The sequence below is a fragment of the Passer domesticus genome, chromosome 7, assembly GCF_036417665.1.
Source record: "Passer domesticus isolate bPasDom1 chromosome 7, bPasDom1.hap1, whole genome shotgun sequence".
Classification (NCBI taxonomy): Eukaryota; Metazoa; Chordata; class Aves; order Passeriformes; family Passeridae; genus Passer; species Passer domesticus.
This window is the reverse complement of record NC_087480.1, coordinates 12,819,664-12,835,281: the sequence shown is the minus strand read 5'-3', so window position 1 is coordinate 12,835,281 and position 15,618 is coordinate 12,819,664. Positions and strand designations below refer to the sequence as shown.

The window sequence follows — 15,618 nt, the reverse complement described above, 5'->3', positions numbered from 1 at the left end:
GTATTTAAAGAAATATTATTTAAAGAAGGGAACACTCCTTCATAGGAACCTGCATTTATTTTTTGTTTTTAAGAAAACCACACAGCCCAGTTGTAATCATTGCTCCTCAATCCAGCAGTCTGTCTGTTCATAGTGCATGGAACAAAAAGCTTTGTTCACCCACAACATGTGAACCACTTAAATCAGGGAATGGCTGTTCCAGGAGTGGCTCACAAAAGGGCAAGACCTGCAGGGAATCAGGTGAGGGCACGGCTTATCCTGGGGTGGCTGGCTCTCTCAGCATCAACAGCCCTGCTGCCTTGCTGCTCCTGGCACAGTCCTGCTGCAGGCTGTGGGACAGGTAGACCTTGGCATGGAAGCAGCACCTGAACTGCTTCTGGCTGTGGAAGAATCTGGAGAATATGTTATAGTAGATCTCGAGTATATAAATAGCTTATCAGGTGAGATTAATTCACCACCTACCACCAAAAGCAGAATTTAATTCACCAACTTGTAGCAGCCAGTGAGACTGATTTGTCCATTTAATTGCTGTCAGTGGTCAGACATGGACAAAAGATGAATGCCCAGGTGAGCAGCAGGCTGATACAGGCTCAGTAAAACTCCATGGACAAAGACACAACTCTTGTGGGCTACAGTGGATGTACAAAGTATGTGGCTGTGCACACAATGCTTTCTCAGTGTAGCTGCTAGTATTAACATAGGTTTTTACTGTGAGACAACAAACAGAGGGAGATTTTTCTCACTTTTACTCCTCCCTTCATCAGAAGCACAATTTTCCCCTTTTGCATTTAGCTGTGTCTGCCCTGACTATCTGCATCAGATGCCTATTTGTGAAAGCAAGTAGAGCATCAAAGAGATTGGGACTATCAGAGATCTGACTGTCAAATGTGTTTTAATTTAATGGCAGTGCTTGAATTCCAAAGACACAGAGATCTTTGTGTTTGATCACATTGATCCAGTCTGACTAGAACCACAATACCCAAGAGCAGGTGGGACAGGACGTGGAGGAAGCCCTGCAGCTGGGGTGCTGCAGCTGCAGCCTGGGGCTGGGATGGGTGCTGGGAGCAAGGCAGGGGAGAGCAGCACAGCTCTGCACTCCATTACCTCCTTGTAAATGGGAACTCATCAAGACTGCCTGGATACCTTAAAACTTTCTTATGCAACGCTGAACCCTATTACTTATTCTAACACAAGTACCTGTGAAATTGCATTACAGCTCAGAACAATGATTTTATGCGATGAATTGATTTTCAAGAGACTAATGCATAGAATGGAGTGTGCTCAGTTAAAGGAAAAAAAAGACAGAGGAAATAGAAATACTCAATCCTTGATCATCCAAATGCTGGACAGCAGCAATTAAATAGAGAGGGAAGACCAAGTACACAAGATTCATAAATTAATGAACCCGAGAATGAAAAAAGCTGTGAACGTGACCTTTCCTGTATGTAAAACCATTTTCTGTATAAAATATATTTATGAGAAGGATCTTGAAGATATTATTCAAGCCCAAAATATTATATGTAAAACCATATTATATATTACTTTACACTTCAGTACATATAGGGCCATGATCTTATGCTTCAGTTCAACACTCATCCCAAATGTTTGCAGGACTCAGCCTAGCTGGCTGAATATACTATCATTAATATGCCCAATATATATATATAAAATATATCATTAATACGCCCAATGAATAATTCACCTTGTTGGCCCAAAAAAATTGGTTGGTGATTTACTTGAGGCCTCCAGATCTTAAGTGATGCTTTCTGTTGAGTTTCACATTCTCATCTCTTCATTGCAGAACACTGTGACCAATAACTGTTGCAGTTGGAGGAGAATATCTGATTATTTTTGGAAACATCTTAACTCTCAATTTCTTATCTCTCACCTTTTTGACAAGGTATGCAATGAGACTCAAGAATTTCACAGGCTCTTCTGCCACAGAAGGGGACAAGAAATTAGCAGTTTTATGGTAAGTCCCTTTGCGACAATGAGAGAAGCAGCTAAAATCTTAAGGAGGACTTTAAAAGTACTGAATTACTTAAGCAGCTTACAGAAGATCATTATTCTTGTTTTCCATTAAACTATTAAAGGATAACTAATGGATTTCTTCAGCAGCTGACTAAACATTTATTCTTCTAATTTATACTGTTATCAAGATGGGATTTTAATGCTTTTGACCACTTTTTTTTTTTTTTTCCATTTGCTTATGTTTCAAAATGTAACCTTAGAACAGAAACTGCAAAATATAGGTCAGCTTTTTTTTTTTTTTTTACAGTTTATAGGTTTCATTAAGCAATGGAATTAACATAATCCTTTCCTAATTACCACAGCTACCGATGCTTATCACTTCTCTACTTGAGAATGTTTAAACTAAAGAAGGACCATGCTATGAAGTACTCCAGATCTCTGATGGAATATTTTAAGGTAATCTTTATTCTGTTTAATTTATTGATATGAAATTAAATTCATACCAACACTGAGAGCTCTCAAAAGTATGACTTAAAAGTCGTGACTGCATGCTTTAAAAGTCCCACATTTAACCTCTCCCCTGGGAAATGCAGGCAGGATGGCTGCCAGGGAATAGGGACAGAAGTGATTTGGGGGATTTTAGGATTAGTCACTTGATTCAAAGGACCATACTCAGTAATTCTACAAAAATAACATTATTCTCAACATCATGTAATGTTTATGCAAGTTTCTGATTCTTTCAAGGTTTCAATGTGCAAGTGATTATGAACTGACCCCTAATGAACCATAATAAAGCAATTATTGGGACTGTAGTTAGTTAAGTTTAGATTTTAGATTCAGTGAGATTTCCTGAAGCTTATTGCAGTTTCAGATATTTCTGCTTTTATTCCTGTGGAACTTCAAATTACCTTATCTACATCTTGAAGGTTTGCCTGCACCTTAAATTGAGTGGAGATCCAGTGGTCATGACTTGGGAATGTTTTGTTTTACCTTGTCAAATGCTGTTTACCCAGTAAGAATGAAAAATCCTCACTGTTCCTAAATTAAGAGAGAAATAGAATCTTTCTTCACCTGTGAGATTTTGGTATTTATATTTCACTGGTTAATGCTGTTTGAAGCATACATTAATTCTTTTTCTTTATTACTACATATTATTCTATAATTATGTAATTATACTGGCTTGTCAGCCCATCAGTCTTTTTTTGTTGGTGTTTTCAGCCTCTGTGAATTTGTTCAAGGCTTTGACATATTGGTACTGCAAACCAGTAAAAACCTCTAACACTGCAGTTTTCATGTAAATGGTGATAAAATGGTCCTTCTGCTGTGAAACTCCAGTCCTGAGATGGCAGCAGCCATAGTCCTGACTACCCATGTGTCCCCTATGTGTGTCTCTGTGCAACTTGCAGTAATGTTAGTCCTAATCTTGGGCTTAAATGGATACTCTCTTGTACCATTAGGAGTGCCTCTGTTGTGCCCATGGAGTTTTCAGTCAGGGATTTGCACAACAAATTAAATTTGATCTACACACATTTGTAACCTCAGCATTTTCCTGAAATGTATTCCATCCCCTTCAGATTTTATCCAGGATGAATGTAGATTGTATCTTAAAAAAGGATTATTAGACAAATAAACCTTTTCTGCGGAAAGTAATGATTTCTTAAAAAAAAAAAAGGCGGGAGCAGGGGAGATTCTCTTGCCTTAAAGCCACTTTATTTTCTCTAGCTGTGCAAGTAGGTAAGATAAAGGACATATTTACTACTCCCAGCATAAGAAAATGTCTTTTAATGTAAATTAAGAGAAAAAAATAAAAATGCAATAAAATAGAGGAATCAGGAATGCTGGGCATAGGCATGCAGTTGAAGCTAAGTGTTTGAGTTAATGTTACAGTGTGTGTGCTATGGGCACTGTAGCTCACTTGCTAGAAGCAGTGTTTGAGTGTATACAGATTATATGTTCAGGTTCTTTCTGTAATAAAGGCACAGGAGGAGAAAAGAATGGGAGCTATTAACTATGTGTTAGTTTTGTACTGCTGCACCATGTTCTCTGTGTTCACGAGCAAGAATCTGTAATACAAATGAAACAGATTAACTGTTTGAATAGAGTTGTTATTCAAACTTTTACACAATTTTAACTGTGAAAAGCAGCCCACTGTTTACAGCAGAGCTGGGGAGGATTTTTTCAGCTAAATTGTTCTTTATGTTTTTCCTCGCAAATGGCACTTTGTCCAAATTGAAACCATTTGTGAACCGAACTGGTTCTGATTAATTTCCAATTAAAAGCTTCAAAATGATACTTTTAATATTTCAAAACAGAAAATAGCCATTTAATCATGAAAGCAATTTTGAAATTTAGAGGCAACTTGAAGTAAAATACCACTAAAGTGATAATTTTTTTTAAATTGAAATCAGAACTTTTTTGATCAGAAAAAGTGACATCCTGTGATGTATTTCCTCTGGAAGTTTGAGAAAGATTTTCATGGTTTTTAAAATGTGTTATCCGTAGTCATTGAAATATTTTTTCTAAATATTCTCATTATGAAATAAATGCTTCCAGTTGAGATCTAGTCTTAGTCTTGACACAGCTGTTATTTGTCTCCAGGTACTGTCGGGAGCAATCCCCGGACAGGAGAAATTAACAATAAAAGCTTCTTCTCAATTTCTGAAGACTTTCCAGGGCAGTTTAGGACCTCCCTGTTTCCCCATCAGCTCCATATGCTCTGTGCTGTGAAACACCCCGAGTCATGCTCACATCTCTGTGACAAGCAGTGGCTGCTGTGGTTTGGACAAAGTTCTCTGCTTTGGTCAGAGATGCTGGGCTGTGAGCTGTGGTTCAGAATCAAGGGTACTGTCTGTGCTCCACTGAATCTCTGTGCCTCCCATGCAAAACAGCAATTACAGTAAGCAGATGAGGGTTGTAATAATGTGGGTAATACTTTGCAGAGAACTTGTAAAACTTGATTGAATTTTCACTCCGTGTGCTGACTTCTCAGCAAGGGAGCTGAATGATTGTTTTCAGAGGGCACACACAGATAGCCTCAGCCCTGACACTGCCACTTTGTATGGGAACTCAGATACCAGTCAGTCTGAGCAAGGCTGGAAAGACCTGGGCTTTATTGTTGCTCGGCAATCTTTTTGTACAGGGTTTTACAAGGTGCTACACAGACGTGAAAGGCAGAATGAGTAAGCAGGTAAGGAAAGTCAATTTGTGCAACTAAAATATATAAAAATAAAAGCATTCAAGCAGATCCTTACTAAATATTTTATTTATACTACTGTCTGAATCCCAAGCCACTTTCCCTAAGCAACTTGGGAGGGATCAATTTCAATAAAGCATCAAGCCAAATTATTTTTGTTTCTTATTAAAATATTGAAGGTCCCTCTAAAGATAAGCAGTCATTTTCACTCTGAAGAACTTATTTTGTAGAATAAGTTTCAAAGTTTCAGTGGTAATTAAACCACTTCTCTGTGACCTACATCTGCTTTTACTGGAATTTATTTTCTCTTTTATCAAATTATTTTCAAGCTACTGGTTGGAACCTACCAATCATCCACCAGCCACTTAATTATGGGACCAATGTGCAGAGCTTTTCTGCTCCATGCACTGTAGCTCTTGCAATGAAGAGGGGGAATGTTGAACCTTGTGTCATCAGTATTCATGTACTTGCATCACCTGTATTTACATTTTGGTTTTGTACTTACAGAACTCTTCAAAAGCCTCACAGGCCCCCTCACCTTGGGGCGGCAATGGAAAGTGAGTATTTTCTCCTGAGTACTTCTGTCTGGGAACAGGTGGTTCCAAGAGGAGGGGGAAGTGTTTTTATGCCTCCAAAGGCAAAGGACAGGTCATGGGGTCAGTGTTTTGGAAGCTGCAGGTATATTTGAAACATGTATAATATATAAACTATTCTGGGCTACAGAACTGATCATACAGCTGCCTTGGGCTTGTGGGGGCAAGGGGCTCGCACTGGACTAAGTCAGATCCCCCTGTGAGCCATCCAGTGTGGGTAGGAAGGAAGAGCTGAATCACACCTTCATCCCTGAAAAGCCTCCTTAAGACTGAAATCAGACACGGTGGGTCTGTGCTGAATTCTTTGACAGTTTACTTCTCAAGCCAAATGAAGGCCATAAAAATATCAGTTAATTAGCTGGCAAGTACCATGACACTTTAGGAAGCCAAAGTAAAGTTAACCTTCATTGCAATGATTTTTCAATGATTCGTTCAGCAATGAAAGACCAATGAATATTTCACTGATATATGGTAAGTGCTGTTTAATAAAACTGAAGGTATAATAGTGGTGAAAATGTGAAGGCACTTAGTCGGCCAATTATCAGCTTCATATTAACGTTAAAACACCCTCACCTCAGATATGAAGTCAGGGTAATGCAGTCATGATCAGAGGAGGTGCATTACTCCTGCATCCCTGACTTCATCTTGCAATGGCTGTTGCCAGCTGACACACATCTCTCCTGCTTCTTTGTCCTGGTCAGACATCCAGACACAAGTAAAACAAAGGTGAAGGACTTCACCATTTTTTTCCATCATTATTTCAGTAGGCTAAACTCTAGGTGAAAATTATTATAGTTAATGATCTCTTTCTGTTGTTCAGAAGAAGAAATTACTATTAGGCGCACCAGGAAAACAAAGAAGGAGGGGTTGAACTTTAGCATGCAAAGAACTGAAGTTTTCAAACAGACTTTGTTCGCCATCAGTGCAAAACAAAAAATTCTAACATTTTGCTTAAAGTGAAATATTGCCTCAAATAATTCAAAATATTTTGAGATATAGATATGTATATATATACACACCCCAAATACTTAAAGTTATTTTGAATATGTATGTATAGAGCTATTAAAGTATAGATTCTAACACAAACTAAAGTGATAAAATAAGAAATCACTTTAAATAAAAATTGAAAAGATATTTTAACACTGGAAAAGCAACTACTAAATTAAATTATTCATTATGTGCCAGTTTTTGCAGGAATTGAAGTGTCAGTGAAACCTTGTATTGTAATAAAAATACATAAATGTTAACATAAAGTTTTAGTGATCAAATAGACCACTGGAGCATAACATCTCTTTTGTTCCTTAAGAAGAGGCTTGTGCATAAACATTTCATGGAGCAGAAGTTATCCTTTTATTCCTGTCCTATAATAGACCTCTATGAAGTGTGTGCTCTGCAGGTGATGACATCTCCCTCGCTATTTAAAGGAGCTATTACGTGTCCAGGATTGAGAATAAGTGGGTTTTGACTGGAAGAGAAAATTCTTGTCTGGTCACAAAGTAGGCAGCAGAAACCCAGCCTTCAGGTCAGCATCACTTCTAACATAACACCCAGCTGATCAGTCTGTTCCCACTAACTTTGGAGATAAGGAAGGAAAGCTCTGAAAGTGCACATCTCTGTCTTCTATTCAGAGCAGGAAGCACTTGACATGTGAGAGTAACTGAGTGACAGGGCCGTGGTATAACAGCATTATTGTGACACCTGTGACCCAACACACAGAGAGCACAGTCCACACCAGGTCGTGTGTCCCCTCTGTGTGGAGTCTCAGAAGAAAACAGCTCTCCAGCAGGCTCAGAGCTGCCATCTGTCTCAGGTGACTCCTAATTCCTCCAAGGTTTGTCACAGGCCTGGTGCTGCCATTGGCAGCTTCTGCTCTGCCTTCCCCAGGGCTACTTGCTCTACAGTTTTCTCTTAATCCCCTGTGAGTTTGTGTCAGATGGGAAGAGAATTCACACACCACAGCAAAAAAGACCAAACACCTTCCAGCATATGGCATCACTGGAGATGGAGCAGCAGCCTGGTGCAGGATGGGGGGACAGTGGGGTAATCTCAAGTATTTTTTTTAACAAAGCAAAGCTTATCCATTGCCATGGAGTGTAGTCTAGTCAGGATCTCAGATCCATCAAAAATCACAGCTTGGCTTACTGGAATTTCTGCCTACTTGTTTGAAAGGGTTGTGAACCTCTACAAAGTTGGCCCAGGTTCCATCCTGGCAATGAAACAAATTTTCTCTGGTTTCATTACAGAAATGTTTCCCACCTCTAGCGACAGAAAGCACAAAATACAGAGATTTAGTAGACTCACCACAGTAATAATGGCTGTGCACAACAGGGTAAATCCAATGAACAATGTGCTTTATTTGGCAGAAGTGCGTCAGCTGGTTGTAAGTGGCTCTAACAAAATACTCTTGGTCTCCTCAGATACTTATCATTTTTAACTGCTCCCAGACCTAATCTAGTATAGTTCAGCTTTTCTGTGCAATAAAGACACTGTGGCAAGTCAGGTAACCAGGATGTTTTGAGACTTACAAATAAAGCGTTTGTGCATTAGGACATGCTTAAACTCTAACCCATAAGCTGGGTAAAAAGCTACAAGCTGCCAAATCAATGTGATCTCCAGCTCTGGAAAAAGAATGTATCACAGGAGCCTGTTGTTGAGCACAGGTTATAGCAGGGCACTGCTGGAAAATCTGCAGCAAAAGCTGTTGCCATCGATGCCTTTCAGCCCAGGGCTGTGCCGCCATGTCAGTCTGTCCTGCAGCACCTCCAGGTGTCAGCAGGTCTGTGCCCAGGCAGGGCCATTGACAGTGGCCTTTAAAGCCAAGAGGCAAAGCCCTTCTGTCCTGGGCTTTGGATCAGGCTCAGTGCCTGAGCTTGATGCTGTTGCACAGCACGAGGCATCTACAGTTGCATGTCCAGGGAGGGTTGCAAAATCCCTGTCTGGAGAGTTTTGGTCTCTTTGCTTCATGCAGGGAGTGCCAGGAGTGTCTTGGCCCTGCATCTCAAGTGTATTCCACAGCAAATAGAATGCTTTTGTTTAGGCAAGTGCTTCCAAATGGATGAATGAAATTACATCCAGCTGGGGCTGGTCACCAGTGATGTTCCCCAGGGCTTGGTACTGTCTCATGTCTTTATTGATGATCTGGAGCCCCCTTGATCTTGAAGGGGATCCAGGGGCACCCTCAGTCAGTTTGTGGATGACACCAAGTTGGGCAGGAGGGTGGCTCTTTCTACTTCTCCCAAGTAACAAGTGATGAGACAATCGCCTCAAGTTGTACCAGGGGAGGTTTAGATTGGAGATTAGGAATAATTTCTTCCCCAAAAGGGTTGTCAAACACTAGAATAGGATGCCCAGGGACTTGGTTGAGTTGCCTTCCCTGGAGGTATTTAAAAGTGTCTTTATGTCGACATGGCATGTGGAGACATGGGCTACTGGTGGACTTCATAGTTCTGGATTAACTGTTTGAGTCGATGATCTTAAAGGTATTTTCCAACCTGAACAAATCCATGATCCTATAAATTTTCAAAGAGAATAGCTGTTCTGTGAGCATTCAGCACTACACAGCTCTAAACAAGAGCGTGCTGTGATGACCGCTGCACTGCCTGCAGCCAGCAGGTGATTCCTAATTGATGGTGTTAGAATTAAAGGAAAATCTATATTAGAACATTAGTGCCTCACTAAGTAGGTAACTTAAAACACTGTGCTGTGCAGAACTGTGTGGATGAACGGTAGGCAATTAGAACAAATCTCCATGGCCTTAAAGAATCCTATGGAGATATTCATAATCCTGCAGTACCCTCAGGTCCTAATACTGCTCTACAGGGTGCTTTTAAGACTTGCTCTTTACTTATTGTGGTGACTGTTTTTGGAGCAAACTGTCATTGTGGTTTCCAGAAAATACTTTGATAATAAGCCAATATTGCACATTGAGTGTTTTCTAACTGCCATTGCAGCTTCTGGCAGCAGGTAAAAAAATCATTACAGCTATGAGATGCTTCTTTCTCTGAAAGATTGCTCTATTTTTATGATAGATTTTTTTTTTAATAACAGGTTCATTTAAAGGGAGAATTAAATCCCTTTTTATTTTCAGTCATTCCCAGTTGATAAGCTGTCCTTTCTCATAAAGTCAGGAGGTACCCCTGCGTGCTCCCCCTTTACTGGGGTGCAGAGTTAACTTTTCAAGTGCATTTAGGATGGCAGTGAAGTGGGGGGCGTGAGGGGGACTCACTCTCTCTCTCTGCCTCTTGCAGGAGCACAGAAACCCCCTCGCCCATGTCCCTGAGCCCATCCCCTGTCAGCTCTGCTGGGAGCAGCTCGGGCACGGCGGGCTCGTCCTCGGCGGGGACCATCACCATCCCGCAGCGCATCCACCACATGGCTGCCAGCCACGTCAACATCACCAACAATGTCCTGCGCAGCTACGAGCACTGGGACATGGCTGACAAGCTGACCAAGGAGAACAAAGGTGCCGCCCTCTCTGCTTTCTCTGTGTCCCCTTTGGCTCCCCAGCTTTAGCTTTCCCGGCACTCTCTGGGTTTGGACCCAGAACCACCGCATCTAAGAGCACAACTGTGACAGCTTGAGCAAACAGACCAAATCTGCTTGCTGGTCGCTGTAGCCAATGCCTGTCTTCTCTTGTCAGGCACAGAGGGGGATGTGTAACACACGCTGAACATGGGGTTATCAGAGCAGCTGGCAAATAATTTAGTGAACACAAGCCCCAAGTGATGAGAGCTTTTAAGTCTGCAAATTCGTTCACAGTTTCAGCCTCTCGTAGAGCACCGAGGTTATTTTCAGATTGCTCTGTCAACGGGTTTAAGACTATTAAAATGCTAGCTAGGATAATAAGCAAACATTAGATGTTATGTTTATGTGGGGAGTCCGATTAGGAGATGTCCACTGAAAGCCATGACCTTGACTCTCCTATGATTGGGCTGCAGATCTTTTTGTTTATTCCTAACAACAAAATGTAAGTCTTTACCACAGTCATTTCAAAGGAGTTTTGGCAAGCAGTTTGTGACTGGATTGTATCAAGTATAGTGGAGTGACTGAGATATAACTAAGGGACAAATTTGGCCTGTTGTTGTCCAGCTGTGAACTTCCCCATGACAGTATAATTATTTTAGATTCCAGCTTTGGGCTTACACAAATCACTGAGAAAGCTTCCTTTGACACTAGAGGTACAGAGCCTAACTAGGAAATAGTCTCATCGTGAGTTGGCTCATTCTCTTAAATTATAGTGAGATTTCAGATGGCAGACTTGTCCTGACAAATGTGCTTGCTGTATGCAGTTTGATCTTACTCCCATTAATGTCAGTGGCAAATTTCCACTGATTTAGAGAAACTGAGCTTGAGATTTATAGAGTTTTATGTCTGAATGGTGGGTCATAATGATCCATCCCTGGATGAGGAACAATAATAGAAGTTCTGTCCAGTCCTCCCCACTGCTTCTTGTCTTTGTTCACATTGATTAATTTAGTAGCAGTGCAGTCATTTTGGATTTTTTCCACAGCTGCATCCATTTTCACAAAATGTGAAAGCGATTCCCTGTCAAATGTAATGCAGAATGCTACAGTGGGAATGCAGAAGGATGCCCTGATAGGAGGAAGAGATGGTGATAATCTTGTAATTAGCCCTGTGTGTTGTGGAGTTGTTAAATGTTCTACTTGGTATTAAATCAAAATAGCTCAGGCATTCAGCCAGCAGACAGAAAATGTACCCAGCCACTGCTGTTATCAGTCCTAGAGCTGGATGAGAAAAAACCTGCTGATTCTCTTTCTGCATTTTCCTCCCTGCTCTCTTCTTTGTTCTCATTTTGATTTATGATCAAATAAACCCAATTCTGCAAAGCCATATAGGAATACTCTTTATTCAGATGAGCAGTCCCTTTGACTTTACTGGGACTGGATGCATGAATAAGGGTTTCTCACATGAGAAAGACATTTAAGGTTGTGACCTGTTCTTTCATATCTTGTTTCACAACCTGCAGACACGTTACAGGGAATGCAAAGTTCATGTTACTTCAAATTTCATTTAAGTATTGTAAACCATTGGAGAGAGATCACAGTTTCCTACATGCTATAGCATGTCTGCCTTTATATATTTTCTGGAAAGATACCTCATTTCTAATTAAGTACTTGATTTAAAGTTGTATGCTTAAACACAAATTGCAATTTGAAAAATTCATGGTGTAGCAAAAAGTATATGAGAACTGTTGTAGTACTCTGCAGGTCTCCATCATACCACATGAGGGATTCTCTTTAAAAAAGGATGTATTCAAGACACTTTGACATGAAAAATGGTGCAGTGTTTCATGAAAACTGGCTATAATTATTTCACTAGATGTCATCTGCACCTCTCAAATAATTCAAAGCACCTTTATCTGGTTGGCTGGAACAGAACTCACTGCTTTCTCCCTGGTGATCTCCAGTCCACCTTTGCAGTTGTCTCAGCTCTGCTGCACTGCCCAAGCTCTGCTGCACTGGCCTGTGGCTGAGGGTTCAAAACTGCCCCGTGACAGCAAACAGGACAGTGCAAACCCCAGACTCTGCTGTGAGTCCCAGGTCATCATTTGGCCTCTCTCTCAGGAGCTTGGGCAGTCAGGTCTTTATAAAAAATGAGATTTTCCCCCCTCCTGTTGGAATAAAAATAGTGTCAAAAACAAAACAAAACAAAACAAAAAAAAAAAAAAAACCAACCAAAAAAACAAACCTGCAAAGAAACCATGATAAGGTAAAAATTTAGTTCCTAAAAAAAACCCAAAACAACCAGATTCAGTCACTTTTGTGAGTTTCTGTGGTCAGCTCTAATTGTTTCTGTTGTCTCCTGAATCACAGAGTGTGTCTTGCAAAAGAATATGTCCTTCATGATCTGTCCTGAGATGGGTATAAAACTGTGGCCTAATAGCAATTACCTCTGGGTCTGACTGCTGTCATGAATGTTTCTTAGGTCATGCCCATGCAGTCACAAGGAATTTCCTCCCCACTGCAGGAGCTGTGCTTGTCCCCTTGTCCACGGCTGTCAGCTTAGGCTTTGTGCTCCTCTGAGTCTGCCTCACACTCCCAGTTTGGACTTGACTCATGTTCAGCTGGCTCAGAGCAGCAGACAGAAGCCTTTCTTTGTCACCCTGACAAAAGATGTGCCATTAAAATAAAAATGCATAGCAACAGGGAGAGCAGCAGAACTGTGACCTGCCAAGCTGATCTGGTTTGGAAAGGAAAGCAGGAACATACTGCCATGTACCTCTGGTGGAATCCCCTGGTCCATAGGGTCGAGAGTGTGGGGAGAATAAATGGAGTTTGGCATAAATCTGCATCTGTAGCAGGCCAAACTAATCTGCAGATTTCCCAAAGCCCGTGGGATGGTTTGTGTTGGATCACCTAAAGTGGTGTTGTTCACCATCCATAACATCAAACTCTCAGCTGACTTCACAAGAGTGGATTTTTTTTTTTTAATGCTTCTGAAGAAAGCAGGACTTCTCCTCTACAGTAGAAAACTACCAGGTCTGTAGGGAGCAAGACCTGTTCTCTCACGCATAAATTTATTAAGTGGCTGCAGTGCCTGTAGGTTTTTCCAGAAATGTTAACCTGAAATTAGTCTTTAAGGTGAATTCTCAGTGTTTAAAGCAATTATTGTTTATTTGAGCCTAGAATGAGATCTCTAGAATTCAAGCAAGATAGTGCACTATTTCATTTCAAAATGTATTGATTTTACACTGGAGGAGATGAATGAAAGACAGAGAAAGGAAGATTAAAAGTAGCTGCTGGCTGCAGCATCTGAACAGCACTGGTGCTAGCCCTGAGCTCTCATTATGCTTGCCTCCAGCCAAATCACTTTGTGCTCTGATACTGCTGTAGCTCCCAAGCTGACCAGGGTCAGGCTGTCAATACTTGGATACAAGACCTCAAAGCAGCACTTACTCGCTGAAGAAAGTACTGATAATGATTTTGTACCCAGCATCTGCTTTCTTGAAGTGCAGCCAATGCAGTGCTGGCTGGCTCAGTGCACTGGATTGCAGACAGGGTGAGAATGTGAGGCCTCAGCCATTCCTCACTGTGATTGTCGGTTGTTATCTGAGCTCTGAGGGGCTTTAACTGAGAGCGGGTTCCCACTTGCCTAAATATAGTGTAAGTGTTGTATATGTGGGAATGCCTGTGCCCCAGCAAGCATAAAGAACTGTGGGAGAATACAGGACACAATTCAGTTCTCCATTGACAGCAATTAGGAAGGGTCTGTTGGCCCTAACAGGATTAGTCTTTCACCCAGAGAGCATCTAACACATGACATAAAGTAAACTGGTGTGCCGCTTCCTAACTGGGGCTCTCTGTTTAGTGACCTCCTGTTAACCCTTCCCAACCAGGAATCCCAGAGTTGGGATTCTTCCCTCTTAGAGGTTCCTGCCTCCAAGGAGTTACTTTGCTGCTGTGTTGTCTCTCTCCTCTTCTTCCCCAGCTCCCATCCCACACTCATCCTCTGGGGCCTGCAGCTGTAGCAGGATGAGCAGAGGGCCAAAAGTGCTGCAATGTCAGTAAAAGAAATTAGAGGGTGGGGAAAAGAGCAAGAAAGGTCTTCTATCCTGGAAAGATCCAGTCTAGCCATTCATGTCTAGGAAAGAGAACAGCATGGAAAAGTAATGCAAGATTTCATTGTCAGCTATTTAAATCATTCAGTCAGCAAATGTAATCTTGAAAAACTGACAATGTAGATGATCAGAGTTGGACTACTGGCAACCACTCATACCATCCTGTGGTAGACTTCCAGCATGGATAATCTAATTTGGTTTGTTTCAATATATTGTTGTTGTTTAAATTCTTTCTTATGGACCATGTGCTCATGTGCACGATTGTCTTTAGAACTCAATAATTACACCGTGCTGCTTCTGAGTGGGAAATCGTGGTGATGCCTCTATTTCTGTACCATTGCCTGAAAAATTGCTTCTGTTTCTTGTGTGTTGCAGAGTTCTTTGTAGAGCTGGACTCAGTGATGGGACCCTTAACACAACACAGCAGTATGACCAATCTGGTTCGTTACGTTCGCCAGGGACTCCACTGGCTCCGCATCGAGGCTCATTTGTTGTAGTGACTGCTGCCCTGCTCATGACATCCCCATTCTTCTACCTCTACCAGCGCAGAGACGATCACTGGTGGAACTCCACTCATTTTTGGAAGTTTATTCATGTAACTTCATTTTTATTGCCTTTTTTAATATCCTATCTATTGGAAGTAGAAGTCACCATAAATGAAACTTATGACTCAAGAGCAGTATGTGTTGTACCATCTAATCATCTTTGACAATTTTCTATGCCTTGTGTCTCCTGGATCCTGCCATCCTTATGTGCTTTATGGAACGGTACATTCCCTGCAGTGTTGTTTTAAGTCCATGCTGCCTTCAAGTGAAAACAAAAAAAGCACTTTGAGAAGATATGGATTCCTGAGAAATAGTACAAAGCGTCTTAAATATTTGAGGGTATATATGAGAAGTCCCTTCTGAAATAAATTAGTAGAAGTTATAGCTATTCATTCAAAATCATCTTCTGAACCTGAACCAAGCTTTTTGACGCTTAATTCTGGCATCATTACCTGACTCAGTACATTCCTAAGATTTCATACTCCCTCTGGGTTTAATCTCTAAAAGAGAATGTTGAATATCTTACAGGTACATAATGTAAGATCACCAAAGGTGTTAAGAGGTAAAAGGTTGAAGGAATGCCTCATTAAAGAATGATGACACACTATGCAATGAGGTTTTGATATTCCATTCTTCCTGTTTATTGTTGGCTTAATCATTTCAGTAGGCAGCAGAATTTATTACAGTTCTTAGGCAGTTTCAAAATAATAGCTTTCTTAGTCTTATCTACCATTCCTG

The 15,618-nt window shown here is 41.0% G+C and overlaps 1 protein-coding gene across 4 annotated transcripts in view; it reads left to right on the top strand.

The window, feature by feature from the left end:
- Positions 1-15,262, top strand: part of AFF2 (ALF transcription elongation factor 2) — a 323,604-nt gene extending 308,342 nt beyond the window's left edge. For 3 of the 4 annotated variants that reach the window (XM_064426942.1, XM_064426941.1, XM_064426943.1), the window contains exons 17-22: positions 1,901-1,972; positions 2,334-2,427; positions 5,111-5,158; positions 5,672-5,721; positions 10,005-10,219; positions 14,711-15,262. In XM_064426942.1, the coding sequence (XP_064283012.1) occupies positions 1,901-1,972; positions 2,334-2,427; positions 5,111-5,158; positions 5,672-5,721; positions 10,005-10,219; positions 14,711-14,832 (601 nt within the window). In that variant the 3' untranslated portion in view covers positions 14,833-15,262. The remainder of the gene's footprint in view (positions 1-1,900; positions 1,973-2,333; positions 2,428-5,110; positions 5,159-5,671; positions 5,722-10,004; positions 10,220-14,710) is intronic. The other variant, XM_064426944.1, reaches the window with a different exon arrangement.
- Positions 15,263-15,618: the final 356 nt, after the last annotated feature.